The 27,565-nt window shown below is 44.5% G+C and overlaps 2 protein-coding genes across 2 annotated transcripts; one reads left to right on the forward strand and one right to left on the reverse strand.

The window, feature by feature from the left end:
• Nucleotides 1-261: 261 nt before the first annotated feature.
• mtrex (Mtr4 exosome RNA helicase) lies at nucleotides 262-17,703 on the reverse strand. Its single transcript, XM_079289104.1, has 27 exons — nucleotides 17,587-17,703; nucleotides 17,080-17,214; nucleotides 16,931-16,997; nucleotides 16,589-16,651; nucleotides 16,220-16,332; nucleotides 15,622-15,796; nucleotides 15,387-15,477; nucleotides 15,043-15,167; nucleotides 14,521-14,619; nucleotides 14,210-14,327; nucleotides 13,985-14,116; nucleotides 9,024-9,103; nucleotides 8,503-8,613; nucleotides 7,631-7,732; nucleotides 6,454-6,579; nucleotides 5,714-5,864; nucleotides 5,318-5,490; nucleotides 5,170-5,238; nucleotides 4,900-5,025; nucleotides 4,700-4,810; nucleotides 4,409-4,597; nucleotides 3,302-3,465; nucleotides 2,953-3,058; nucleotides 2,369-2,425; nucleotides 2,113-2,275; nucleotides 1,279-1,383; nucleotides 262-847 (listed from the first exon to the last, which is right to left on the reverse strand). Exons 1-27 carry the CDS (start codon nucleotides 17,685-17,687, stop codon nucleotides 795-797), a joined length of 3,105 nt encoding a protein of 1,034 aa, XP_079145230.1. The 5' UTR covers nucleotides 17,688-17,703; the 3' UTR covers nucleotides 262-794.
• Nucleotides 17,704-17,785: 82 nt separating this feature from the next.
• dhx29 (DEAH (Asp-Glu-Ala-His) box polypeptide 29) lies at nucleotides 17,786-26,945 on the forward strand. Its single transcript, XM_079290058.1, has 28 exons — nucleotides 17,786-18,083; nucleotides 18,715-18,788; nucleotides 19,004-19,117; nucleotides 19,227-19,356; nucleotides 19,452-19,591; nucleotides 19,672-19,815; nucleotides 19,955-20,081; nucleotides 20,175-20,333; nucleotides 20,691-20,865; nucleotides 21,150-21,270; nucleotides 21,361-21,744; nucleotides 21,836-22,102; nucleotides 22,255-22,398; nucleotides 22,571-22,747; nucleotides 22,926-23,066; nucleotides 23,160-23,304; nucleotides 23,407-23,527; nucleotides 23,663-23,747; nucleotides 23,939-24,027; nucleotides 24,403-24,531; nucleotides 24,692-24,767; nucleotides 24,897-25,121; nucleotides 25,270-25,406; nucleotides 25,533-25,623; nucleotides 25,714-25,998; nucleotides 26,071-26,202; nucleotides 26,320-26,416; nucleotides 26,663-26,945. Exons 1-28 carry the CDS (start codon nucleotides 17,921-17,923, stop codon nucleotides 26,707-26,709), a joined length of 4,119 nt encoding a protein of 1,372 aa, XP_079146184.1. The 5' UTR covers nucleotides 17,786-17,920; the 3' UTR covers nucleotides 26,710-26,945.
• Nucleotides 26,946-27,565: the final 620 nt, after the last annotated feature.

Here is a 27,565-nt window from a genome sequence, read left to right on the forward strand (position 1 = left end):
GGTCCAGCGTAAATAGACCAGAGGGCAACACTGCTTCACATCTGGAGCTGCTGACTCCAGGCCAGTGCTGCCTTGCTCGCCACCCTCCTAATCTAATATAGTCAAGGAGGAAGCTAGACTTGTATCATGTTTGGTTAGAGAGTTGAAGAGTCAGTTTTAGTCCTGCGTTGCCTTTGCTGGTAACTGCTGCTAACCTGTGTATCAAGAACGAGTAGAATCAAGTGAACGGACATCAATGTAGGTTTTTTATAATCTGTATTCAAAACACCATACTGAGGTTATTGTAAAAAGTGAAATATGTACAAATGTCTAAAATAAGCAACAAAAAAAAGCCATTTTACTTCAAATCAACAGAAATGAAATGTGTTTGTATTATGTCAGGTGTCGTCATAAAATTAAAGCATGACTCGTTTACTTTCTCAATCACGGACATCAAAATAACATCAGATTATGAACCAATTTGCTGATGTAAACTAAAAATAAGAATGAATGTTCAATGTATTGTCTATACGGAAGCATTGACCTAAAGGAAAAACACTTGTTTAATGTCATTTATATATTTAATGGAATTATCACCGTGGATAACTGAACAGGACATTACAAAGTTAAGAGAAAAAAAAAAAGAAACCTGCCAAAAAAGTGAACTGAAGGACAGATAAATTAATCTCAGTGGGAAAAATGTGAGACTAAAACAAAAAGAATCGAGGTTCAGGAGATCCAGCGGGGATTAATCAGAACTAAAAACCGCATTCAACCTCCAGCGCTGGCCGTCGTGTTGAAAAGCTGAAAGGTCATTAAAGGTAGAGACTGGCAGCAAATACGATGTCTCTCTTGATCTTCGTTATTCCTGCAGAGACACGGAAATGAAGAGTAAATGTCATTTATTACATAATTTTGTTTCAGTAGCGTTTAACCTACGAAGAAGAATTTACCAAAACACTGTTTTATTAATGCAGTACTTTTTACAGCCATCAGGATGATGACGGTATGCATCATCAAATGGCTGAATCATGTCTCAAACTTACTTAAAAAGGGTCTGGAGCAATTAGGACATGTTGGTCTAATGATTATTTTCATAATGAATTCATAAAAAAAAAAAAAAACCACAACATCCCAGGTGTGCAGAGGTCTGAGATGACCTCTGCTTATGTCTTGGTTTGTGCAACAAACAACCCAAAGATATTAAGCACATAGAAGAATACGAAAACCAGCAAATATTAAAAAGTGGCTTTCACAATCGGCAACTGACTTTCTGGGGATGAACTTGATGTTTCTCACCTTCAGCAAACTTGTTCTCCAGCTCAGTGTTGCCGATGGCTTTGGCTGCAGAGCACATTTGCCTCAGGACTTCTTCCAGGCGGCGCATGCAACGGATGATACTCCCTACAGATACACACACACACACACACACAGTGTTCAGTGTGTGTGACTAATGTTATTATTTCATAGTTCAATCTAGCAATAATTCATACAGAACGTTCAAGAGCAGAAGAAGGATATCTTGGAAGACTGGTTTCACTCCTTGGTGATCCGTAGTTGCACACACACGCCCTCCAGAGTTTCTCAATTAAACGTTACTTCCTCATTACGATGACGTGTAATGTTTCACAGCTGAGGTCAGTGTTGGCAGTCAGAGACAGAAACTAGGAGACTGACGGACTGTGTTCAAATCAAACATCACATAATCAATCAATTAGTGAGCCTCTGACAGCCAACTGTTCATGTGATGGTGAAGAAATCAGAGGTGGAATGGATTTGTAAAGCCATGTTGTACCTCGGCCGCGGTGGAAGAAGTAAATATACTCAAAGTATTTAAAGTGACAGTACACGCTTTGCAGAGAAGTGGGCCCTGTGACTGATGTACTTCATTGTTAGATTGTTATTTTACTGCTCTAGCCGGTTGAGGTGGAGCTAGTTTGAACTTGTTTATTATAAAAAAGTCAAAGTCTGGAAATAACTATATCTGTCAAATTAATGTCGTGAATAATAAAGTACAACTAAATTGAAATGGTCGAGTTAAGTGCAACAACGTCAAAATTGGAATTGTAAAACAGGAAAGTGTGTGTTTTAACTTCCTGTCATCATCGTTGGATATTAGTATGACTGGCACACCTTCAAAGACGTCGGTCATCTTGCAGATTTGAGCAAACGTGGCGCCGTTGGCCCAGGCGAACACCACGTCCATGAGGTGAGGCTTGAACTGGTTCAGGTAAGTCTCCTCGTCCACCTCCAGCTTGGCGTCTGCAGAAACTTTGGCGATGCGCTTCGCACACTCCTGAACACAAACAACAGCGTTCACGATTCCACCAAATCCAAACGCGTATCGATCAGAAACAAATTGACTCAGATCATCTTGAGGTCGTCTCACCTGCATCTGTCTCAAGGGAGCTGCTAGTTGTTCAGTCAGTTTTGGCATCTCAGTCGCCTGGAGGGCAAAATGACATCATTAACCTTGTGAACATGTGATAGTAAACTCCAAACACTTGTTTTACAGTTTGTGTTACAAACTCCATGTGAAAAGCATGTTCTTTGAACTGAATAAAGGCTCACTGGAGAAGAAACCAATTTATTTGCCCAGTTGTATTTTAGCATTCAACATTGAAATGAGCAGAATAGAGGAATGATGCTTCAAACATTTGATCCTACTTGTCTTTGGCAATAAAACAATTCACTAAGTGTTAGTCAGCTGGTCTCCATTAACAGCTGATGTCGAGCCAAAGAAAAGCTTCATTAAACCGTCTGACGCTGGGTTGCCTCATTGAGAGAACGAGCTTCATTCGGAAAGACAAACGCACATCGACCTCAGGTTTCTGTTTCGGTTGCAGCGAGGCCAACAATGCGACTGGAGCTCGAGTGTGTGGGAATGGGAATCAGCCGTTTATCTCAGTGTTGCAGCAAAAAGGCTCTACGTCTGTCTGGAGAACGAGAGGGTTTGTGTGCGTTTGTTCGTACATTCTCCTGGAAGACAAAGCACGACAGCAGGGCGGTGGCTTGTTCCACCGTCAGATCGTTGAAGAGACCGTTGAACACCATCTCCGTCAGCAGGAGCTCGTCAGCGCTGGAAGAATTATTGGATGAGATGTTATTACTTTATACTTCCCTCTCTTCCTTGTTCTGTTATAAACACTGAAATGTGGCCGGTCGGAGAAGGTAAAGACAGATGCTCTTCATGTTTCAGCCCTGGATACATACAACATTTCACCAAATTAGAAATCCAGAGTTACCGTCCATCTCATCAATAATAGACAAATAGAGGCTTCTACAGATTGGTCGCTCGGTGTGCGCTCCATCCTTCCCTTACCTGCTAATTTCACAGGCGACCCTTCCTTTCATCTCGATGACGTCTGACGGGCTGGCGAAGCCGAGGCGTCGCAGGACTCTCTTCCTGCACTTCAGCTTGTCCATCTGCAGGACGGTCCGAGCTTTCTTCAGCTCTCGCTTGGCCGTTCGGACGTCTGCTGCAATCTAAAACACAACAACAACGTATTGTTAAACCCAATGTACACTTGGAGGAGCTCTTTCAGGGTTTCTAGAAGATACTTCACAACTCCCAGATGAAACACTACAATAACTTTCAGAGTGAAGGAGGGGGAAATATTTGAGTTATCTGCCAACAGATGTTCATCTGCCCGCTTATCTGTCCACAATAAAGTCCATTATCAACTTTGAACCTTTACCCCTCAAGATTACGCTCCAAAGACGCAATCACATGCACAGAAAGATTTCACCGGCATAGTTCACTGCTCAAAGAACTCAGAGAAGTTACAGCACAACGTCTTAGCTGACGGATTAGCTGCAGAGAAATGCCCGTAGAGGAGCAGGTTCATCTCTTATTCTGCCAATCAAACAGAGTTATCCAGTTTAAACTGCACCGCATGCCCCATCATTGCACAACACACACACAAGACCACAGAGTGAGATAAATGTTCACGCAGGTTGGCAAACACGGTCTGGTTCGCTTTCCGAGCTGGGTTAACCTTTCCAAATATGAACCCAATTTAACATTCTGACCTGATCATTCGGTAAAGCAGAGCACACAGATGCAATCATGTGCATATTATTTGACATATAAATATACATGTATATTTGTTTCCGCTATGTGACCTAAAGGTGAGGGCGAGGCCCTGTGGGAGTTACATCCGTGCTTTCTTCCTGTGTTTCTCTGTACGAGTACATGTGGCCCGTCTGGCAGGAAAAGACAATGGAAGGTCATTGATTGTAATCCAACAAACGGTAGCCAATGCAGATGAAAAGGGGAAGATTAAAGTTATTCATATTTCAATGGAACAAACCCCTAACTGTGTTAACTGTGTATTTAAATGGGCTCATTGCAGTTGGACATTTAGCAGGTTTTTCCGGTGACTTGCGACGCTCCCACACACAGAGACGCACGTGCACGGTTTCTCACCAGAGCTTTCTTCTCACAGAGGGAATACACAGACTCCAGGTTGGGGTCGCTGTGCAGGGGGTGGGAGTACATGCGGTGCTCAAAGGCCTCCACTTTCTGAATAACCTTCTTCAGTGCAGGATCTTTGATGCCCATGTCATCTATGGGGTCCAGCATGGGAACACCATCTGGGAAACGCTTCTGCACCTCCTGCAGACAAAATGGTTTAAAGGGAAAGAGAACGTACGTGATTATTTCGGTTGAGTTCCACCAGTTTCATTATCTTTCTTTCAACATGGCTGCCGTTTGTACCTGAATAGACTTGAGCATGAGCTGTCGGTTGTCAAAGGGCCTCAGGTCTTTGGGGATGTAGAGGCGAACTGAGCTGATGGAAGTCAGGAGATGAAGCATCACTGGGACCACCTGGACAAAAACAAAAAGAGAGTTATACTCCCCCCCGACTACAGAGACATTGTGTATGAACTATGCAGACGTGCGCTTGTTGAATCCACCTGCATCTCTCCGGTCTCTCCTGGAGCAGCAGGTTTAGCAGCCTCAGTCGCAGCATCTTTTACACAGTCTTTACTACAGTGGACCAAAACCTCCACCACGTACAGCGGCTCCGAGTCTGTACTGGTCTAAATGAGGAAATGCACATTAGTCACAGCCACACGTAGATGGGATCACGTACGTGTGTGTGTGTGTGTGTGTGTGTGTGTGTGTGTGTGTGTGTGTGTGTGTGTGTGTGTGTGTGTGTGTGTGTGTGTGAGACACCAACCTACCTTCACATTCGTCTTCTTGCTAAAGTTAACAACAACACCCCAGCCAAAGTCTGCGTCTTCATTTTTTACCTGACGGATCACAACGGAGCCATTAAATGACGTGTTGAAATGAATAATGTGGTCAAACTGTGAGTGTGTGAAGCTCTACCTTGACGAGACGCCCGGGCTGCAAGAAGGGCAGGCAGTATTTGGGTTTGTGGGTGAACTCTTGTATCTCTTTACCCAGCTTGGCCAGCTGCTGTCGGATTTTGAAGTAAGTGACCACGCCCTCTTCATTGGGGATCTCAATGCTGTGGTACTGCTCCTCATACTTCTTCATTTCTGCACAGAAAAATCAGGAGCGTGATTTAAGTGGAAACTAGAGTCAGGCCACAACAGGAGAGGAAATGAGGTATTAGCATCTTCCAGTGAAAAACATTTCTATAAAAGGTTCTTTCCACATCGATCTCTTGACATCTAATAATGAAAATCCGTTTCCTCTACAGGTTACTTGCTGATCCAGCATGGAGCGTGCTGCATTAAATATGGATGGAAATATGCTTACTCTCCACAACACCAGGCAAAGCCCTGTAGTGTTGGAACTGGTAGAAGGACTTCTCCAGCATGTACTCCGGGTTGATCTCCTCCACACGCAGCAGGTTGAGCACCATGTTGTAGGTCAGGTGGAAGGCGCTGTTCAACGGGTCTGCCGAGCCCTGAACAAGCAGACGGAACAAAAACATTAAATATATACAGTCACATGGTTTGATAATGTTGTTCGAACTTTACTGAAAGTGCCATGAAGGTATGAGGTCTAAATAAACGCTGGCTGAAGTCCCTTTCTTAAAGGAAATACTGAGCGAGATTTAGCAATCACACCCTCCAGACACACGGATATGAAGCGCAGCTTTCTCAGAGGATCCCTGGGAAACAGATTTACATTAACACGACCGCTTCCAAAAGCTTTGCAGCAACATATTTATAGCAGCTATAAACGTGTCAGATGAAAGACGAGAGGCTGAGTGACTCAGGCTTGTGTGTTATTGAGTGTTTGACAGAGCAGCAAACGGCCGATGATCCATAGAGAGGACGACTTAAGAGTCACTTTAGCAATTTCCATTTAATCATTCACACAAATTCCCAGCAAGGCAGCGAGGTGAATTATGTGTTTTATGTGATGGAATAGTTGGACTCGTGTTGGGTTAAAGAATGTGAGGACAGCACTGAAGAGGTTATTGATGACTAGCAATTACATGCAGACAAATCCCCACAACGCGTACGTAAAAAGCACGGTGTCCACGGTACCTTGAGCAGCTGTTTGCCCACAGCTGGACTCATCTTCTCGTCCACCATGAAAATAACAATTCCCCTGTCGTCCATTCCTCTCCTACCGGCTCGCCCGGACATCTGGATGTACTCACCTGATGTAATCTAGACCACATGGAAACAAACACATGGCAATAAGAAGAAAGACATTCGTTAGTGAACGCTTCGCTCTGTAAAATTTGTATTTATTGATACGACAAAGAATACTACTGAGAAGAAAAAAACCAGGAGGCAGTGAGAGAATGTACTAAACTAACGCATATTTGAGTGAGAATATAACCAGCTGTTTTGAAGTATAGACAATTTACGTTTAAATATTTATTTAGACGTTTAAATCTAGATGATGGAACGGTCTCATGGGGAAGAGACTGAAGCAGATTTCCACCTCTGGGGACTCTGCTCTGTCACACATGATTCTGATTCAATTCCACATATCTGCTGGTCTCTGGGCAATACACATGCAAACTATTTTTGTGTTGGAATGATCCGATGCCATGGAGATCAGCTCTTGATTTGAAACACAGTGCGTTTCAGGAATTAAAATGTACGAGTGCCTGCGTGGAGCTTTGGCACCATCCGAGGCACCAGATGTTCCCGATGAACCTCTTGGAGAGAAACCTCTCCCCCCTCTCTCTCTCTCTCTCTCTCTCTCTCTTACACACTCTTCAGCTCTGCGTGAATGTGAGCTGGAAAGCCATGTGTATGAAGTGAAGATGAAGGGTGCTTCTACGTGACGGCAGCTCCAAACACACACACACATACACACACAAACAGCTCTTACAAACAATACGTGGCTGTTTATGTGGCGCTGCAAGCCATGGGGTTCGAGGACCTTATGAAGGCCTCAGAGCAACACACTGTGCGACAACTCCACACTGCACACAGACCAGAGCGGTTGTTTTAAAGAGATAGCACAGTGTTTGGGGAGTTTCATCATTTCATTGGTAGAGTAACAAGGAGATTAGCCTCGCACTTTGCCTCAAAAGGCAGAGGAACTCTTCCACGGATGGATTCCTAGCTCACAGAAACTACACTTTTTGGGCTCATCTTTCTCCTTCTGTGTGCTCACAAACATAGCTATTTTTTTTTTAATTTGAGTTCCATGACTTATTATGTGACAATAGCAGCGTGCATGTGTGTGCGTGTGGGCTCTTACAAAACGGTGATTCTTGCCGTCAAACTTGCGTGCGCTGGTGAAGAGCACAGTGCGAGCCGGCATGTTGATGCCCATGGCGAACGTCTCTGTCGCAAACAGGGCCTGAAAGGAGAATAAAAAGGCAGCATCAAGACGATGTCATCGCAATATTCTGTCGTTTTCAATCCCGCTGAAAAAAGGGTCTCCTGTGGAGTTTTCTTGGAAACAAATTAACATCTGTTTGCATTCAATGTCTCTTACCAGCAGGCATCGTGTATCTAATAAACATGGTGAATGTGAAAGACATTATTTAAACTCCAAAGAGATAGTACTGTACTGGACGGGGTAATTGTAAACATATGTGGACACATTTAAAGAAAAAAGGGAAATCTTCAAAAGTGTAAAAGAACTTCAGGGATCGTATTCATAGGTACTGAGGACTAACGAGCCAGACAACTAATAAAGGCTGCTCATCAAAACACTTCAAGCTCCTGCTCCAATTTTAAAGCATTTCTAATGTTGCGTTGTTTACATCCACGCTTGCTTGCTAGGAGTCTTGTTGGCATGTTACTTCCACAGACTGCTGATCAGCGGAAGAGCCTAAAATTGGCAGGAGGACACAGGTCACAAATACACTGCTCAACCAGTGGTCAAAAACCTTTATTGCTCTTGTACATACAAGCAAAAGCAGTGAAGAGCTTTGTATCAATTCTCAACATTAAAAAACTTAATAAACATTTGAACAGTTTATTCTATGGCGATGTATTAAACCTAATTTGGTGATAACGTAGGTTGAAGACGCCTTGATCTTGACAAATCAAATCATTTCAGTGCCTCTGCGAAGGGATGAATGTAATTTGCTTAAATGTGTGTTGATGAGCACGTTGTTGTACCTTTATCAGGCCTTCAGAGAAAAGGATCTCTATGGTCTCTTTAAGGATGGGCAGCAGGCCTCCGTGATGGATTCCAATCCCCCTCTTCAACAGCGGCAGCACATGCTCCACCTGAGGAACACCGAGAGCGTTGACAGACAGATTAGTGTTTGCAGTATTAAGGTTTAGTGACCAGCTGGTTCATACGATCGCAGCCGAAGTCACAGAGAGTGGAAGAGCATGCCGAACATTCGTAGTGGAAAAGTGTGGGCTATGGTTGGCTTTGCCGTAGTGGTCTACCCACTAACAAGTGTTCCCTCAACACGGCTGCTTTTCGTAATGTGACTCAGCACAGCAGGGTGTTGACATTATGTGTGCAGCCATTTACAGTAAGGCAGTTTAACTGTCTTCTCTTAGCAGAAAATGATTCTGAAGGAGACGCTGAGGTCTTTTTTTTCTGGTCTTTTCTGTGAAAGCAACGTGGACGGTTATTAAAAACCTCCGGCGCGTTGTGAGGAGTGTGAGAGTTCAGTCCTCCTCACCTGAGGGAGTTTCTTGTCTTCGTCAGAAAGACAGTCCACTGCGTTGTTGAAAACTTCCTCCACCAGACGCCTCTCGTCCTCTGGAACAAACAAACGGTGCGTCAAACAAATGTCTCCCCGTAGCTGTTCAGGAAACTATCTAAATATTAGCACAAAGCCATTTCTCACATCCTTAAGCTGTGTGTCTCAACTACTCCTCAAAACAAATGTTTGGAAAGCTGTTGAATGTTGTCACATGTTTAACTAACACGATATTACTGTAATCTGTTGGATATGAATGTACCAACGGTTTGCTGTGGCTGGGTGCCTCTCTCTGTCTCCTAGTCACAGGTCATTTGTTATTCATGAAACCATTCTTGGAAAGCGTCCCTCTTATGAGCCGGTGTTATTCAGCCGGTGTTTATGATTATAAACTTGGGACTTCCACAAAGTCCGATGAACCAAATGACTTCAGTGTCAATGGGACTTATTTGAATGGTTAAATAACAAAACATTACCACAGACAAACACACAGTGGGGCCAATGTAAAACAATATATAGCTACGTTGCCTCAGCTAGATCCATGGCCAGTAAAACAGCCAGATAGGAAGAACATGTAACAGCCAAAACCCACTTTAAATCACACAGAATCATATAGATGTTGCTAGAGCCAAGTGTATAATAAAGCTCCCTTAGAGCAGGGGTTCTTAACCTTTTTGACCTCGGGGCCCAACTTTTCAAGGACAAAGTGTCCCGGGGCCCACTCTGACTATATGCATCAAAAGTGTCAGACAACCTGTAGGTCATACAGAAACAGAGCAGTGGGCCTTTGGAGTCAGTAAAAATTTAAGATTTTTGTCCGCATAAAATAAAAAAGTATCTTTCAGTATAAATAACTGCCGGTGGCTGTATCTGTACAGGTAAAGGACAGTATAGGGCTGTAAATACACTATCAGTGAACAACTGCCTCACATTTGAAGAAGATTGGACAAAGTATGACCATTCTACAGAGTTTCTTCATGAAGAGATCCAGGCGGAGCTCTAAAAGGACATTTGGAGACCCAAATGGACACATGGTAACCACATGATATTCTGACACACTAAAGGTGGTTCTCCCTTTATATTTTGATTTTATATTATTTTCCTTTTATTTTTAGCCTTTGCAAATTGCAAAAACTATGTATATATGGTCGAAGACATGGTGTGTGAGTAGCGGACTTGCTGTGCTTAATGGCTGCGACCGAGCGCACGATCGAGAATGAGAATAGCTCAGTTACGCAAACGTTGGTTGATGGCTTATGGAAGAGGAGGATACGGTTTGTACTATAAGTACTAGCGTTTTCTGAAGGCACTAGCTCCATGGTAACATCCGCTAGCACGTTGTCAGGTCTGTAATGTGTCTTTTTCCGTCGAAATGCTGCAAGATACGACTTGCAGCGGTTATGGCGACTTTGGACAGTGTGTGTGTGGTCTCCTTTTGTGGAGAAACTATAAGAAATGAAAGAAAATCGATGATTTCTTTGCAAAGATGAGGATTTTGGGCATGCTGGGATACCAAACACGGACATGTTTTGTGACGTATTTGCGCAAACAAGCCGTAGGAATGGAAGGGGAGGGGATCGAGGATGCCGGTGTTGAACAGGCAAAACCCTTGTTAAATAAATGAGATGATAGAATGTGATGATCACAAAGACATTTATTATCATGTGTATGTAAACCTGCATACACAACAAGAAGCCCAACAGACTTTCCCACGAGCGTTGGATGTTTCGTCGCTACGTGTCGCTTTATTTTTGAAGGCTCCAGTGCTTCGTTTGATAGCATTAGCTCACATTCCACACACTGAGCCCTCGGCTCTGCCTCGTTGCCTCCGTTCACAAAGCCGTACTTAAGAAAGTCAGGGTTGTACTTGCGCACACATTTAGACTTTTGGGGGGTATGGCACCACTGTCGTCTTCATTTTTTCTTTTTAATAACTTATCCATAACTTTCGCTACAGGCTAGCGGCTAGCTGAGTGTCTTCTTCTGCTTATTGCAGCTTGTTAAACAACGACTGACGCATTACCACCACCAGGTGGTGGGAAGCTATATTGTAACTGAGCGTCTCATGGATAACAGTAATATCTCTGGTGTCTTCAATTGATAACCTATGCGGTCCCGCGGCCCACAGGTGCAAAACTGAAAGTTTTTCGCGGCCCTCTAGGCGGCGCTCGCGGCCCAATGATGGGCCGCGGCCCTATGATGGGCAAGAATCACAGCCTTAGAGGCTGCAAACACACTAACACGCGTTCAGAGCCATTGTAGCAACAAGCCAGACGTCTCACTTTTTGGGAGAAAGAATACTCAAGACAATATCCGAAAAGGAAACTGTTTAACCTCTGAGGAGTGCGATTGTACACAATACATTCTATGGCATTCTGAATTTTGATGTTTCTTATGTACACATAGAAACAACATTCTGATGATTGTAAAAGAAAAGCCAAAGGGTCACCAAGACATTAGGGTACTTCTATCCGCCACAGCAAACTTCATCGCTGGAGTTCTTCCTTTGAAGATAAACGATCCTCTGAGGAGCACGACGATCGACCGCAAACTCACAACTATGTGACCGGTAACTGCCGAGGTATTTGGCTCTGGACCGGACTGACTTCATCACCCTCAGGCTCTTCTTATTAGTGGCAAAAACAACTATAATGCTGTTTTTCAACCAAAAAAAAAAGAACACCGCTGTCAGCATTCCAACAACACAGTCTGGCTCTGTGTCCACCTGTCTTTGCATGAAGCGACCGAAACTTTGTCTGCTTGATGCTGCAGCTCTGCACTCGGGTCAGTTGGTCTGTGATTCGGCACCAGCCGGTCCCCTGACTCAAACACAGATCTGCCCAGAAACTGTGTGCCACAGCACAAAGCAGGGGCTCTGTCTTTAGTGTTCATAAAAACAGACCGAGAAGAATACATAGAAGGACAAAAGAGAACGCAAAATAGAAAAAGGTAAAAGAAAAGAGGATGGGGGATGGTTAGTAGACAATGAGAGGCGAGCCACGTGGCTCCCTCTCCTCATTATAACCCACCTACGCACCCAATCAAAGGAGCTCCATAACACCAACAGCCTGCCTGCAAACATGCTGGTTAAACAATCTGCCTTCTCCACTGATTGCTAGAGAGAAATGGTCCCTGCGAGTTTCTAAATGACAGACGTAAAGAAAGAAACGCACACGCATCGTTTTGAAACTGATGCTTAAGTAATTATTTTCTGTAGCTACAAAAAAAAAACATCACATTCCGTTATGTGGATTCAAACGTCAAAGCAATATTTATACTCCTATATCAATCTCATTATTGTATTTCAACGTTTTTCCTCGGTCAAGTTAAATGTTCTTCCGTCTAATAAAATTATCCGAGTGCTCTTACTGGGTATCATGTGCTTAATTTTCTAAGAAGAACAGTCTGTTGAAGAAAACTCTCAAAAACATGAAACAGTTGGCAAAACTTGGCAGCATTGACAAAAAAATAAAAAGGTCAAATAAACCTAATTTATGAAAATGTCAACATGGAGGCAAAACAAACCAAGATGAGGGAGAAACAGAACCAAAGAATGACTTCATACACATGTTTTGTTTCACTGAAAAAGCCTGAAGCAGGTGGATGTGAGCCAAGCTCGATCTACTGATGGATGATCTCCCACCGCGCAGAGTTTTGTCCTCATGAGGCAACTTCACTTATCCAGTGAAGCAAACAGCTGCACCAGCTGTGCAGACGCAATACGCCACATTCATGGCACTCGCTCAGTGGGGAGGATTCACTCGGCTCCACTTGCCAACGATTTGGCATTTTGGTGAGCGGTTTCGCTCGCCCGGTTTCACCTCAGATATAACCACAGATATAATCATTGTCCAACGTGCCAACAGTGTGACTTTACATCCGACAACTGACGGGAAAATACAGCCCACAATAAAAACAATGTGGTTTAGTTAAGCTTATCAGAGGGACATTAAATCAAGGAGACATTTGATTACATACTACTAGGGTTGGGTATCGTTTGGGTTTTTTCCGATACCGGTGCTAAAACGATACTTTTAAAACGATACCGGTGCCTAAACGGTGCCTGAACAGATACTTTTTTCTTCAAATTGAACAATATATTAACTGTTTAAAGTATACTATAGATATAAATAAATACAAACACTTGGATATAAATAAATACAAAATACAGCTTCAAACTTTTTAACTATGAACAATATATTAACTGTTAACAGTTTACAGTATACTTAAATAAATATAAATAAATAAAAAACATACACACACTCTGTACACACACTGCAGCTTCAAACTTCAGCAATTATTTTGCAGAAATATGAGCATATTTTCCTTCTGGCAAAATACGACACGTCTCATGACTTATTTTATTTTACCAGTTGGTGGCGGTAATGCGCCAATTCGTCGTTTGCCAACCGCCAGTACACCTCAAAGGAGGAGAAGAAGAAGCTTTCGCGTGCCTGTGTTGTTGTGCTTATGAGCGACAGCGCTAAGTACCCCGTTGTAATAATACTATGAGTGAGGAGCGGCGGACCGAGTCCTGCTGCCAGGACGGAGTCATCAGAGTAGTGTAAAAAAAGTATTTCAATCGGCTCAGGCACCGAAAGGAAGCACCGAAATCTGCGTTGCGTTTCGGTCCGGGAGATACCGGACGTATAGGAACCGGTGCCATATTGGCACCGAGTTTCGGTGCCCAACCCTACTTACTACTGGCCAAATAAATAGGTGGAAAATATTTTAACCTGCCATAATCACCCAAAGACATTGAGTTTACCATCATGTCACTGGACTATTAAATACTCAAACTAAAGAACTTCTTGCAGGAGTATTACATGGTCATGCTTGACTTGCTGAACTACCACTCTTGTTGCAAAGCATAGGTTTGCCGAGAACTGAATTACAAACAAAGAAGTTGTGATAAAAGCACACCTGTATAGTACACACACCTCTGTTAAAGTCCAGCTTGGCCACCTGCAGAGCGTAGGCCTCACATTCCTTCTTGCTGAAGCTGAAAATGATGACGGGCTGGAAGTTTCTCTCCATGATCATCTTTACTATCTTGAACACGCTGGACGGCCCTGAGGAAACCATTCATGAGAGCACACATGAATGAATGAACTGGTGAAAATGATTGAATTTAAGACATTTCCATCTTATAAACAGACACACACCTCTAGTGCCTCCTTTCCGCCCTCTCGGGTCCCACTTGGCCCCTCCGCTGCCCCCAGAATCCCCTGCATCTCTCAGCACCTGCATGGCTGTGTTGAAATTGTCATCTCTGAAGTCTCCCTGAAGACAACACACACACACACACACACACACACGTTATGTAGTCTAGCATGTATATCGTGTGTAGACTGATGCTGATTAATGCATCCAAAATAAAGACACAAAGAAACACATGTGGTCTGTTTCTAGTCTGACTTGTTTCGGATAAATAAGACAAACTCTCTTTCAGAAATCAGTTTGTGGGCGACCGTACATTCTCATCAACAACCAGGTGGAGTCCATCGCCTCCTGCTGGGAAGAGGTAGTGTTGCAGTGGAGTGGGACGGTAGTCTGTGTAGATTACATGGCATGGCTACAGGAGACACGAGACAGAAACACTTCATTAATTATGGAACAAAATGAAAAAATTGCAGCTCCTCATATTACATACAGGAAGAGAACATTAAAGGAATACCTCACCCAAAATATGATCATTTGTATATAAATTACTCACCGCATGTTACCTTGAATTCTTATTCTTATACTTCCCAAACAAACATTTTGGCCAAAATCGTACTTACTATCCACCACTACCGTCTAATGCAATCGCAGGCACACTACTCGCAACGCACCTGCTCCTCTTGTTTTAGGGTTCTCTGTTCACCATGAAAACAAACATTTTCTTCAATAGTTTGAGGTAATCTGCAGCGAGTAATTGATGTACAAATACTCATTTTGTGGGTGAAGTATTCCTGTGATCCTTATAATTATAATATATGCCGGTACAACTTCCCACCTGTTTATGTAGGTGGGTAATCCACTCGGCAAACTGCCGGGCGTTGGGGATGGTGGCTGACAGGAAGACGTAATGCACGTTGTCAGGAAGAAGAATGATGGTCTCCTCCCAAACCACACCACGCTCTGAAATACACAGACAGCAGAGGCATTTCTTACAAGAAGAATTTTACACCATGGAGCTTCTATTCATAAATAAGTGACTGCCGCAAATAATCTTGAATCACTGAGGCGTGACACCTAAGAATGAACCGGTACCACTGATTTGTATACAAATACTGATGATCCAAACCACACTGAACGTCGGTCAACAGTGTGTCTGTGCAGCTTGTATTCTGTTCTCACCTGCATCTCTCATGTAATGGATCTCGTCAAAGACGACCCACGCCACCTCCCTCATGATCTCAGAGCCTCGGTACAGCATGCTCCTCAGGATCTGGAGGAAAAGGCATCATGTTGAAACAACCACTCAGTGATGCTTCTACTCCCAGTTGCACACCGAAACCTGCAGGAGTCTTCTAAAAACCACCGGTGATATTTGACCAATACCATAACGAATCCACTTCATCAGACCTCTTACCTCTGTGGTCATGACAAGGCAGGAGGCAGTGGGGTTGATGGTGACGTCGCCAGTCATCAGTCCCACATCCTGGAACTCTTCGTACATCTCTCTGTACTTCTGGTTGGAGAGGGCTTTGATGGGGCTGGTGAAGATCACTCTCTGTTTTTCTCTGAGGGCCAGTGCAATGGCGTATCTACAAGAGGAGGACATAAGACATTCACTGACATGACCGTGCAACTGAAAGCAAGTCGGATAAATAAGTCAACCAATATTTCACCTCAAAGACAATTATGACTGCTGTCAATGTGGGCATTTTCTACCAAGAAATATGCACTCCTTACTCCCCAAAACAGACAAGGAACAAACTCCGTTAAGAGTACTCAAGGGTGGGAGTAACAAATTACATTTACTTGCCTCACTGTAACAATTTCAGATCTTTACGTACCTTTTTGAGTATATGACTACTCTATATGTTGACATAATGTACTTTACGCTGCAAGTCTAAAGGTGTATTTTCTGTAGTTTGGGTGCATGCAACTGCATGTTTTGGACTCCAGGCAAAGTTCAACAGTACAGTAAGAAATTCATTTTGAACACAACTCCTGAAGATACTCACTCAGCGCAGACAGTCTTGCCAGCAGAGGTGTGAGCGGACACAAGCACCGACTCGTTGTTGTCGAGACATAAGATGGCTTCGCGCTGGAACGGGTCAAGAACAAAAGGGTACTCCTGCAAGACAAGCAAGACATGTCAAAACAAACATCCAGGTGCAATACGCAAGCACACAATGCACAATATTATCTAAATGAACTCCTCATGAAGTAAAGGTGTGATAATGTGCAAGTATTTTCCTTTTAGAAACAATGTGCTGCTGTTTTAAAGTTCGAAAAATGTTTCCAACAAAAGTCTGCTTATGCATTTTGCCCCCTTCCAGAATAGACAAGACATTACAAACTAAAGGACACAATTGAAAGACGCGTTGTACCTTGGCTGCTTTCCCCACTCTCGGTTTCAGTGGTTTGTACTCATCACTGGCAGGCAGTGCGACCTATTGAGGAAAGACGGAATTGTTAATCAAACTTTTTACATTATAAATTGGAAAAATTAGACAATTTAAATGTAATACAAATAATAAATACATTGAAAAATATATCCTGAAGGCCATCTTGATAACTGAAGGCCATTTGCAGTGACACGTTAGACAGCGCTTTCCCCAACAATCACCATAACAAATACTTTTTAAGCAGCGTGTGGTACCCGACATGTTACTAGGTTTTATTTTTATTTGTCAAACATGTGTTAGTTTGCTTGGATTTGTTTTCTTTACCTCATGTGAGCATCCGTCCACCGTTTCAACTTGCTCCACCTTCACTTGGGGCATAACCTCTGCAAGACTGTAAAGATACTTTCTGTCAGTTAAAGTTACAACAGCACATAACTGTACAGAAACCGTTTTAAGATTCCAACTCCTCTCACTTTAGTTCAGAAGCTGTCTCGTGTCGGGGTTTCTTCCCAAACACCATATCCTCTCCACCGTCACTGTCAGCCTCCCTCTTGACCGCGGCAGACGGAGCAGCATCCTTGTCGGTGTCATTATTATAGATAACTTTCCTGGAAAAGGGAAAAACACAGAACTGTTGTTACCTGAGCCTGTCCTGGTTTAATATTACATTCGCACTTAACGTTGCACCTGAACGTTACATGAACAGTTAAGCTAACACTAGCTTGTAACTTTGAATGTGCCAGTATTAAAACAATGTTGAACATTAGCTACATTATATTTAACAAAAGTAAATATTCAGCATACGCTTATCAGCACAACCAGGTGCTTTATTTTAGGTTTCATTAACGAGTTAACTGACTAACTAACGAGTTAACTGACCAAGCGTTAAGTCACAGACATGATGCTACGTTCAGGTACCATCGACTCTTCTGACCCTTCAAATAAGAAATATTATTTTGCAATAACAAAAAAGCCTTTACCCAATTTCTGGTGTCAGGGAAGCAGGGATATGTTTACTTGCGGTGATTTGTTGTTCATCGTCAAACACGCTGAACAAACCGTCTCCAAAAGCGTCAGCCATGATTGTTAGGCACACTTCCCACAATACAACACGAGGTTTGCTGCTCGGTATCACTTCCGGTACGGCGGCTGGGTTGTCCCAAAGCTACCCAACCCGACATGAATACGGAGAGAAATACACGTTAGCGTTTTTTTTTCTAGCCCTCTATTCATAACCACAACATTTCAGGCCGATGACTTAGTATCACATTGCCGCATAGAGGAGCTGCGGACAGGCAGCGTTTTGGTGATCAAATGGGTGGAAAGAAGAAGAAATCGGCGGTGCAAGCGGCTACTCTAGTGGCCCCATCAGCAGCAGCAGCAGCGGGCAGGACTGGTGCTGCTGCGGCGGAGGATCCGAAGAAACAGACAGCCAACAATAAGCCGGCTAAACCAGGAAAAGACAACAAATCAAAAGGTGGTATTGCGGGGCTGTTGGTTTCATAGTTCGAGGAAAAAAACACAGTAAAAGCTGAAAACGGTGTTGATATGGTTGTGTCCCTGTAGTTAGAGCTGCTCTATTAGATAGGCGTCCGTACTGTTGTGTTCAACCCTTATGCAGTGACTTATTGATTGTATGTATTAGTGTAGGCTGGTGCATATTCCACTGTAACACCTTTTGCAAATGGGACCTCAATGTAGTCCCTCATTGTATTCTTAATGTAAGTTATTTGTCATGTAAAAAATACCAAAAGTCAGGTTACATCATCAAAAATGCCCCTCTCTTACCTTTCTTCCTTATGTTATGGAGTGTGACACCATCCTGCTGTGACAGCTTGTCAGACACTCTGGACACTTGTGATGGACAGTTGCCTGCCCATTAGACGTTTTCAGACTAAACAGTTAATGCATATTTATTTTTGTTGTGCCGCATAATCTGCATAAGAGTGTGTCTCGACATTGTGTCAACATGAAATTTGAAAATAAAGCTCATTGAAACATTTAAGAGTCAGTGAACATGATGGTTAGGAGAGCACGACATTTGGCTCAGCATCAACATACATTGCTTTTAAGTGACACGATCCTGTTTGTTTGTATACTTCCTCCAGCTCCAAAGACCTACAGTCTTGCCAACACTGCCCAGGTTGACACGGGCGGAGTGACAGACAAGTCGATACTTAAAGTAAGTCACTGTTTCAGTAACTTAACTGTGTATTTTATTTGTTTGTCTCCCTCTGTGCCAAGTAAATGTCGCTGGTGTAACATGTTCTTACTAGTTTAACAATCAAGTTTGTAAAGGTAAACCTAACAATAATAAGTGTGTATCGGTAACCTGTGTTTCACGCTGAAAAGCATTCAAAATGTTGATGATGAAGGAGATTTGACCCTTTAAAACAGGTTGTTATCCAAGCTGAACTAGAGAAGAAGATCATCAAGCTGATCAATGACTTCAGAGAGGAGAACGGGGACAAAGGGCCCATATCCGGCAGACTTACGAACAAAAAGTTGATGGTAAAAACAAGATCATCTCTCTCTCTCTCTTCACGGTTAATACACACATATACACATCTGTTCCATGACCGAATCTGTTGTATTCAGGTGGTCTTGTTTGTGCTTGCAGGACCTGTACACAGCTCTGGAGAAGTTCAACTTTAAGAGAGAACACATTGAGGAGGCGATGAAGAGCAGTGTGCTGTACGGAGGGGACCTCCACTCTGCTCTCGACTGGCTCTGCCTCAACCTTAAAGATGGTAAATAGAGCGTCGGCAGTCATCACTACGTATAGCTCTTGAGGACACAAGGCTGTTCAAAATGTGACTTCCTTAATGTATTGTCTTTATACCAGAGGAGCTGCCAGAAGGTTTTACCCAGCAGATGCAGGAGGAGAGTCAGAAGAGCAGACCCAAGTTCCAGCCTCCCGCTCCGCAGGAACCTGCAGCACCGATGCCCAAAGCACCCAGCAACGACTGCAGAGAGCCCACCAAGGTTTGTTTGTCTATTTACGAGTGTGCGTTGGCTGAAAAGATGCGTGCTGTAACACTAAATCGAAACTTTGTGTTTGCCAGGCCACAGAGAAGGATGAAGCTGCAAGCATGAAGGATTGGATCTTACGGTATGCAGAGCAGAGCAGTGATGAGGAGGAGGAGGAGAGGGAAGAGGAAGCCGGGAAGAAGACCCACAATCCTGAACTGGAGGAAAAGTTTGATCCAGTAAGTAAAAAAAAAAAAAACATCAAAACTATTTATTTTTTATGTAGCTTCTCAGCTCTTGTCAGAAGTAAGGAAGTGGTGATAGTGTCGTAAATGTTGCACAGAGTCGTAACCATGTGTGTTATTTCTTGCTGTATAGAATGACAGGTATTTGGCCCTTACTGCTCAATTGTACGACGCAAGAGACATGGCAGCTGCTGCCAAGACAAAGGGAGACAAGGCGGGCCAGAGGATGGCACAGGACAGGATACGCATCATACAGCAAGGTGAGTGTGCTCTAACCGTTACGTGCAGAGATGAAACCATTTCTCTCCAACTCCTTATACTTATGTGGAACACGTGTATATTTCTGTTTCCAGAAATGAAGCCACTGGAGTCCCACCCTGTGTTCAATCCAGCTCTAAAGGTGGTCGACGCGCCTCAGAAGGAAAAGAAGATACTTCCTGTCAGCGAGGACAAAGAGGATGTCAGCTTCAGCTTATTTGAACAAAAAGAAAAGGCCCCTCCTGCGGCGAAAGGTTTGCATCTCGCAAATAAACACCATCTGAGCCAAGTGGCTTCAACAGAACAAGTTGAAAGTGTTTTACAGGATAAAACTGAACATGCTGTGCTTCAACTTGAAATTCAAGCCCGATATACTGTTTACTACCTCTCGTATAGATGCTGGACACACATAGATCACATCCACATCACTAACTATAGCCAAACCTGGGATTTTAACACATACGCCATATGAATAGGTATTTAACACACTGCTGTATCAAACCATCAGATACAAATTTAGAACATTTGTGGAGCCGTCTGCACAATTTTGTCTTTGTTTGATGAATTCGTGACGACAAACTTTGGAGATTTACATTTGACTTTTCCTCCAGCTCCAGTTGCGAAAAAGAACGAGCCGAAGGACATTCGCAATTTTGACTACACAGCTCGCAGCTGGACGGGAAAGTCTCCCAAACAGTTCCTCATCGACTGGGTCCGAAAGAATCTGCCCAAGAGTCCACCACCGGCGTTTCACAAGGTTGCTGCTGGTAGATACTGGAGATCCAAGTAAGTGTGCGCGTGTGTGCATGTTTCCATGTACGAAGATTGTCATACACAAAGACATGCATTCTGTTGAATGTAGCTCCATAATATCATGTCCATGTGCTGGAAATCCGTTTCAGTTGACTTCTCGCACAACTATAATCCTTTGCTGTCTCTATTGAAGAATGAACTAACCCTGCAGTAGTAGACTGTGGACCTATTTGAGATAACTCTGGTCTTCATAATCGGCGTATAACTACGACATCTAGAAATATTGAGTATGGATTTGATGTCTTTGCATCCAACAGGGTGCGTGTGCAAATGGCTGAAGATGTTCTGGAAGTTTGTCCAGCGATCTTGACGGAGGACAGCATGCAGGCTCAACATCTGGCCGCCACACTGGCACTCTACACCCTAATTAAAGGACAGGTATAATGCATGTAACCAGGCAGAGTTCCTCTCATTCTAATCCCGATCCTCCTGGAATAACCACCATCCCTCTCGATCGTTCTCGCTCAGTCAGTGCACCAGCTCCTTCCTCCAACCTACAGAGATGTGTGGCTGGAGTGGAGAGACAGCGACCAGCAGCAACAGGACGAGAGTCGCACTGCTGCCAACAAACCTCGGGACCAGTTCATCTCCCGGCTTCTGACCAGACTCAAACAGCAGCAGAACCAGGAACAAAGCCTGGAGTTGGGATCCCAAGGCCAGCTGGGGCTGGGCAGTGCTGGGGATGAAGAGCCTGAAGAGTCCTGGGAGAACCTGGCTAGTCTTGATATTGGGGAGGGAGGTCAAGAACTGGAGGACAAGAGTGAGAAAAGAGGGAGGGGGGAAGGGGCACTTGAGGCATCCAGAGAGCTCTTAATGAAGCTGAGGAAGTCGCCACTGGCCCACAAACTGAAGGTAAAAACACATCAGCATCGTACTTTACCGTATTAAAGATATTTTAATCTTGAAGATGCATAAACTGAACCCAAGTAATTCCACCTTCAAGGCACAGCGAGAGCAGCTTCCTGTCTTCCAACACCGGCACCGTGTCCTGGAGGCCCTGCAGCGCCACCCTGTGGTCGTGGTGGCTGGCGAGACGGGCAGCGGAAAGAGTACCCAGATTCCTCAGTTCCTCTTGGAGGAGCTGCTAACGGGAGGCAAAGTGGCGAAGCCCTGCAACATCGTGGTGACCCAGCCCCGCAGGATCTCTGCCATGAGCCTGGCCTGCAGAGTCAGCGAGGAGATGGGCTGCGAGGATGGACCGGGGTCAAAGGTTAAAAATACATTTTTACTGAAACAACTTCTTTTTTGCGGGCCTGAATATAAAACCTTGAGCGTAGCTCTTGCGTAAACCATAATGTCGTCAGATAGGATGCGCTGTCGCCTGCTTTAATGAATTTGTTTCATTTTGAAATTGGGTTTCAGTCGTCGCCGTGTGGATACCAGATCCGGATGGAGAATCAGTCTGGGGAGTGGACCCGCCTGCTGTACTGCACCACTGGAGTCCTGCTCAGGAAGCTACAGCATGACAGACACCTCAGCTCCCTGACGCACATCATCGTAGACGAGGTACTGACAGCATCTCGTCAAACGCCCTGTGATGATGATGTTTTGCCAGTTGTTGATTCACCCCGCCATTCGCCTTGTGCTCTCATCTAGTCCCGAACTATCCACAGACCTTCAGTCAACGAAGTAAGTGCAAGTCTGTCCTCACCCCACCTCTTCACCTCCGTCCTCTCAGGTCCATGAGCGCAGTGTCCAGTCAGACTTCCTGCTCACCATCCTGAAAGACGTTGTCATGAGGAGATCAGACCTGCAGCTGATCCTCATGAGCGCCACGGTGGACTGTAACAAGTTCTCCAACTACTTCAACCGCTGCCCAGTGATCAACATTCCTGGGAGGACTTTCCCAGTGGAGGTAAGAGGAGCTTGTGTTTACTTGTATACGTAATTCAACTGTCCCTTTGTCTATGTTGACGGCTTTGGACGTGGGTATTTGGGATTACCTGCGTCTGGTTTGCATTAAATCCCATCACAGATGTATTTCAGTGGCAGAGGAAGTAGGATGTTTTCAATCTTGTGTTGTTGTTTTTTAGGTGTTCCACTTAGAAGATATAGTGGAGCAGACGGGGTACATCCTGGAAAAGGACTCTGAGTACAGCCAGAGAATTCTTGAAGACGAGGAGGAAGTTAGCATCTCTATCACACAGAAAGGTGGCAAGACATCACAGCACCAGGTAATGCTGTGCTCCCTGCAGCAGGAATACAGTATAAGTGGTAGTGGAGTTTTATCCATGGATGTTACCGACTGTACTTCCCGTCTGTTCCAGGAGGTGATATTGAGAGACTCCTCTTCCGGCTGGGACCTGGGTCCAGATCTTGACCACTTCAGCAGCAGGACTCGGCAGGTGCTGCAGTACATGAACCCTAATAAGATCAATATGGACTTACTGGTTGACCTCATCGACTATCTCGGTACGACACATAATCATGCTTGTTTCCGCCAGCACAAAGTACATAATCCTGCATGTTTAGCTCTTGTGCGTTCAATTTGTGTTATTTGTTTTACTCTGCCAGACAAATCGCCACAATTTGCGGAGCTGGATGGAGCCGTTCTCGTGTTTCTCCCGGGTCTGGCTCACATCCAGCAGCTCCACGACCTGCTCTCCTCAGACAAGAGGTTCAGGGACAAAAACAGGTGACATACTCAAACTGATCGGATCCATGATACACTCGTAACAGTCCTGCGCCAAACACAGAATGGTGAAGCACACAAACTGTGCCTTTCACTTTTTCACCAGGCCTCTCTGTCTCTTATGTCGGGCTCTTTTAGGTACAGGATCGTTGCTCTCCACTCTACTCTCTCATCAAAGGACCAGGCTTCTGCCTTCACAGTGCCACCTGCTGGATTTAGAAAGGTACTTCTGAATGTGGCGTAATGAAGCATTCAGAAATAGGAAAATGGACAACCAAGCTGATGTCATATGATTCAAGAAAGTCTGTTGAAATCATCTTAGAAAAAAAACAATTATTTTGCGTGTTTAAAAAGAAATCCATTCACCGATCCTGAACATCCCTCCTGCTGTGCTCTTCTTCGTGTCTCCTGTAGATTGTCTTGTCGACTAACATTGCTGAGACAGGTGTGACTATTCCCGACGTTGTGTTTGTCATCGACACCGGAAAGACGAAAGAAAATAAGTAAGGGCTCAGGAACAATATCAGGAGAGAATGTTGCACGTAATGGTATTAATATTTCACCACCTTCTATTACGTTAAAACCGATTGCAGAAGTGAATGCTAACACGGGGATGTTAAAGTTCAACCTCATGGTGACGGTACTGGAAAAACCAAGAGGATCACCGGAGTCACGAGGATACATTATCTAGGAACAATGGATAACTGTCCCAAATTTCATGTCAATCCATCCAATTGTTGTTTCGATATTTCAGTGTGGACCAAAGAGGTGGAACCACCGAACCACCGAGAGATTCCCATCCCGAGAAACATCCCATCTGGCAAATAATTACAGTAATGGGAAGTGAAGACTTAACTCCGGTCTACTGTGTTGTTCAGGTACCATGAGAGCAGCCAGATGAGTTCCCTGGTGGAAACTTTTGTTTCCAAAGCGAGCGCCTTCCAGAGGCAGGGGAGAGCGGGACGTGTCCAAAACGGCTTCTGCTTCAGGCTCTATCCAAAGTTCAGGTATGGAGGTCATCCTTCATTTTGTGGAGATGGATACGGCAGGGAAACAAGTCAATTCCAGTTAAATATAGAGAAGGTGTTCATAAAACAAGACTACATAGTCCATGTTTTAGGCCATGTGCTGATCTGTTCTGCTCTCGTTTGACCCTCTTGATCTCAGGTTTAACACCTTCATGGATTACGCCATTCCAGAGATACTACGGGTCCCGCTGGAGGAGCTCTGCCTTCATATCATGGTATAAAACCATACTCAGTCACACAGACACAGAAATATAAACTCACAAAAGGCCTTTGACCTTCTACCACCGAGGAATCATTATTTAAGCTTCTGTTCAAGGCGTTCTTCACTCCCCTCTCTCTGGTAGAAATGTCAGTACGGCTCCCCGGAGGACTTTCTGAGCCGGGCCCTGGATCCCCCTCAGCCCCAGTCGGTCAGTAACGCCGTCAACCTGCTGAGGAAGATCGGCGCGTGTCACCCCGACAATCATCTCCTCACCCCTCTGGGACACCACCTGGCGGGTCTGCCCGTCAATGTGAAGATTGGCAAGATGCTCATCTACGGAGCTATCCTCGGCTGCCTGGAGCCCATAGTGCGTCCCGCTGCCTTCTTATTCAGAAACACTCCGACTATGAGTATTTGCAACTGGTTGAGGATTATGTCTTGGTATTTTATCCAGAATAATGTTTCTATATTAGGTCATTGCTGTAAATGACTTATTAAGAAGAGGTTTGTTTCAGGCAACCATCGCGGCAGCAATCTCTGAGAAGTCTCCCTTCTCCACGCCGATGAACAGGAAGGAGGAAGCCAACCTGGCCAAAGCCGCCCTGGCATTGGCCAACTCTGATCACCTGACGATATACAATGCATATCTGGGGTAGGAACTTTCAAAGGCTTGACTTCAAACAGACTTAGGCTTTCTGTAACTAATGTGAGGACCCACAGCAGGCATGTCTTGTTATTTGATGAACTATATTACTCGAAATTATTGTCCCACCGTTAGGTGGAAGACGTCACAGACTGACGGACAAAGAGCAGAAATGTCCTTCTGTAGAACACACTTCCTCAATCGCACAGCTCTCATTACAATAGAGGTAACACACACACGCACACATTTAGATTATCTCGAATCTCAATAGACCTCCTGTCTGACCCTGTGTGTGTTTGATCCGTCTTCTATCCAGGGTGTGAAGCACGAGCTGATGAGGATGATGGAGCAGGCGGGTTTTTGGTCGTCTCGCTCCAAGCAACAGGCGGCGGCGCTGTCCAAGCACCAGATCTCCGTCCTGAACGCGGTGCTGGCGGCGGGGCTCTACGACAGCGTGGCCCGGGTCCTGTGCACCCCGTCTGTGGATGTGCTCGAGCGAGTGGTCTGCACGGTGGAGACGCCCCAAGGCAAGGCTCAGGTCCACCCCTCATCTGTGAACCGCAACCTGCAGACACACGGCTGGCTGCTGTACCAGGAGAAGGTATGAGGGGAAGAGTGTGTGGCGTCTGCTTATCTCTGAGTCACATTTGTGCTGATCAATGTTAATCCACAGGTGAAATACACGAAGATCTACCTGCGAGACACCACCCTGATATCTCCTTTCCCCATGCTGCTGTTCGGAGGTGACATCGATATCCAGCACAGAGAAAGGCTCATCTCACTAGATGGATGGATCCACTTCCAGGTCAGAGGTCGCCGGGGTTTGCTCGGGGAGTTGTCAAAGCTGTCCAGTACTTTTTCTTTAGGCCAAGGAAATGGATCTTCTTCCAAGTTTGTTGAATTCAATCCATTTTGCTGAAAGGCTCCTGTGCGGATTGGTGTGATCTTCAAACATCTGAGGAAGCTGATGGACTCTCTGCTGGAGAAGAAGCTGGAGAACCCGAGGATGAGTCTTGACGGTAAACGCGAGCATCACAATACGACAAATGAACACTTTTGTTCAATGTTCCAATGGCTGTACGGCAAAACCATGACGGAAAATGTGTATAAATACTGAATGGCTTAGGTTTTTATCCATTCTTGACAACAGTTAATAGACAGAAGGCATTTAAGTCGCTCCCTACAGTTGATCAAGGCATGGCTAAGCAGTGCTTCTAATATGTGGAACTACAAGATGAGCTAAAACCTTCCTCTGTCTGCTGTAGGTGAGAGGACCATCCAGATAATTCTGGATCTGATCAAATCGGAGTGATATCGGACCACCAAAGGATCTGATTGCCCTTGAAGAACCTACATCAATACCTTTTCTTACACCATCGACAGACCTGCAGACAGATGTGGACATCGTGAAGATGAACTGATGCTAAACGAGAACTCTTACTCACATTGAGGAGAACTGTATCATATGAAATGCAAAAACAAATGCGGAAACTTTAGGGCCAAAAGTAGAAAATTATGTTGACAAATGTGGTGGAAATAAAGATGTACACATTTTTATTTGAGTCTTTCATTGTGTCATGGCTGTGAAACACAAAAAGTACCGTCTTAAACATTGTATCAATAATAAATAGAAGGTGTGGGTTGTTAAACATGTTGGAGGTTTTTGCGAAATTGTGATGCCTCTACACGGCAAAGCCCTGGTTATCAGGAGTTAAGGAAGAGAGGCATGTGACTCTGTGTCTCTTCTAAGATGTGGCCTGCAGCACGTGCAGTTAGGACACACACACACACACATAGCAGGGCTTGTGGGGACTTTCCCCACCCTTGCCCACAGGTTCACTCAGGAGGTTTGCTGAGGTTTGCATTCTGTATGAACCCTTTTTCGACCTACCTTCAGGGCAAACAGGTGGCAGAGATGTGAACACACATACACACTTGCTGAGGTGGCATTCCAACGGCAGAGATGTAAAGGTTTGCAAAGCTGCCCTCACGATTTATCACAAGACTAGCCGGACGCCTAAGGGCGTCGGCCCTTGAGCCTGTCTCTGCCAGTGAATTATTATTCTATAGGGTCAATTGAAGCTTCAAGACAAGGTCATGAGACCAAGTCGGCATTCGTATGTAGTCTGTAGGGTGAGGGAAAACGTTGAGTTCGGGTCCTGGGAAAC

Source organism: Melanostigma gelatinosum (assembly GCF_949748355.1).
Source record: "Melanostigma gelatinosum genome assembly, chromosome: 18".
NCBI lineage: Eukaryota > Metazoa > Chordata > Actinopteri > Perciformes > Zoarcidae > Melanostigma > Melanostigma gelatinosum.

Excerpts from the sequence above, each read along its gene's own strand:
- dhx29 (XM_079290058.1), top strand. The coding sequence starts at position 17,921 with ATGGGTGGAAAGAAGAAGAAATCGGCGGTGCAAGCGGCTACTCTAGTG. Across the intron at positions 18,789-19,003 it reads CAGACAAGTCGATACTTAAA|GTTGTTATCCAAGCTGAACT; the intron begins GTAAGTCACTGT and ends CCTTTAAAACAG. Across the intron at positions 24,768-24,896 it reads AGCTCTGCCTTCATATCATG|AAATGTCAGTACGGCTCCCC; the intron begins GTATAAAACCAT and ends TCTCTCTGGTAG.
- mtrex (XM_079289104.1), bottom strand. The coding sequence starts at position 17,687 with ATGGCTGACGCTTTTGGAGACGGTTTGTTCAGCGTGTTTGACGATGAA. Across the intron at positions 3,466-4,408 it reads TCTGTGAGAAGAAAGCTCTG|ATTGCAGCAGACGTCCGAAC; the intron begins GTGAGAAACCGT and ends GTTGTGTTTTAG. Across the intron at positions 2,426-2,952 it reads GCTTTGTCTTCCAGGAGAAT|GCGACTGAGATGCCAAAACT; the intron begins GTACGAACAAAC and ends TTTGCCCTCCAG.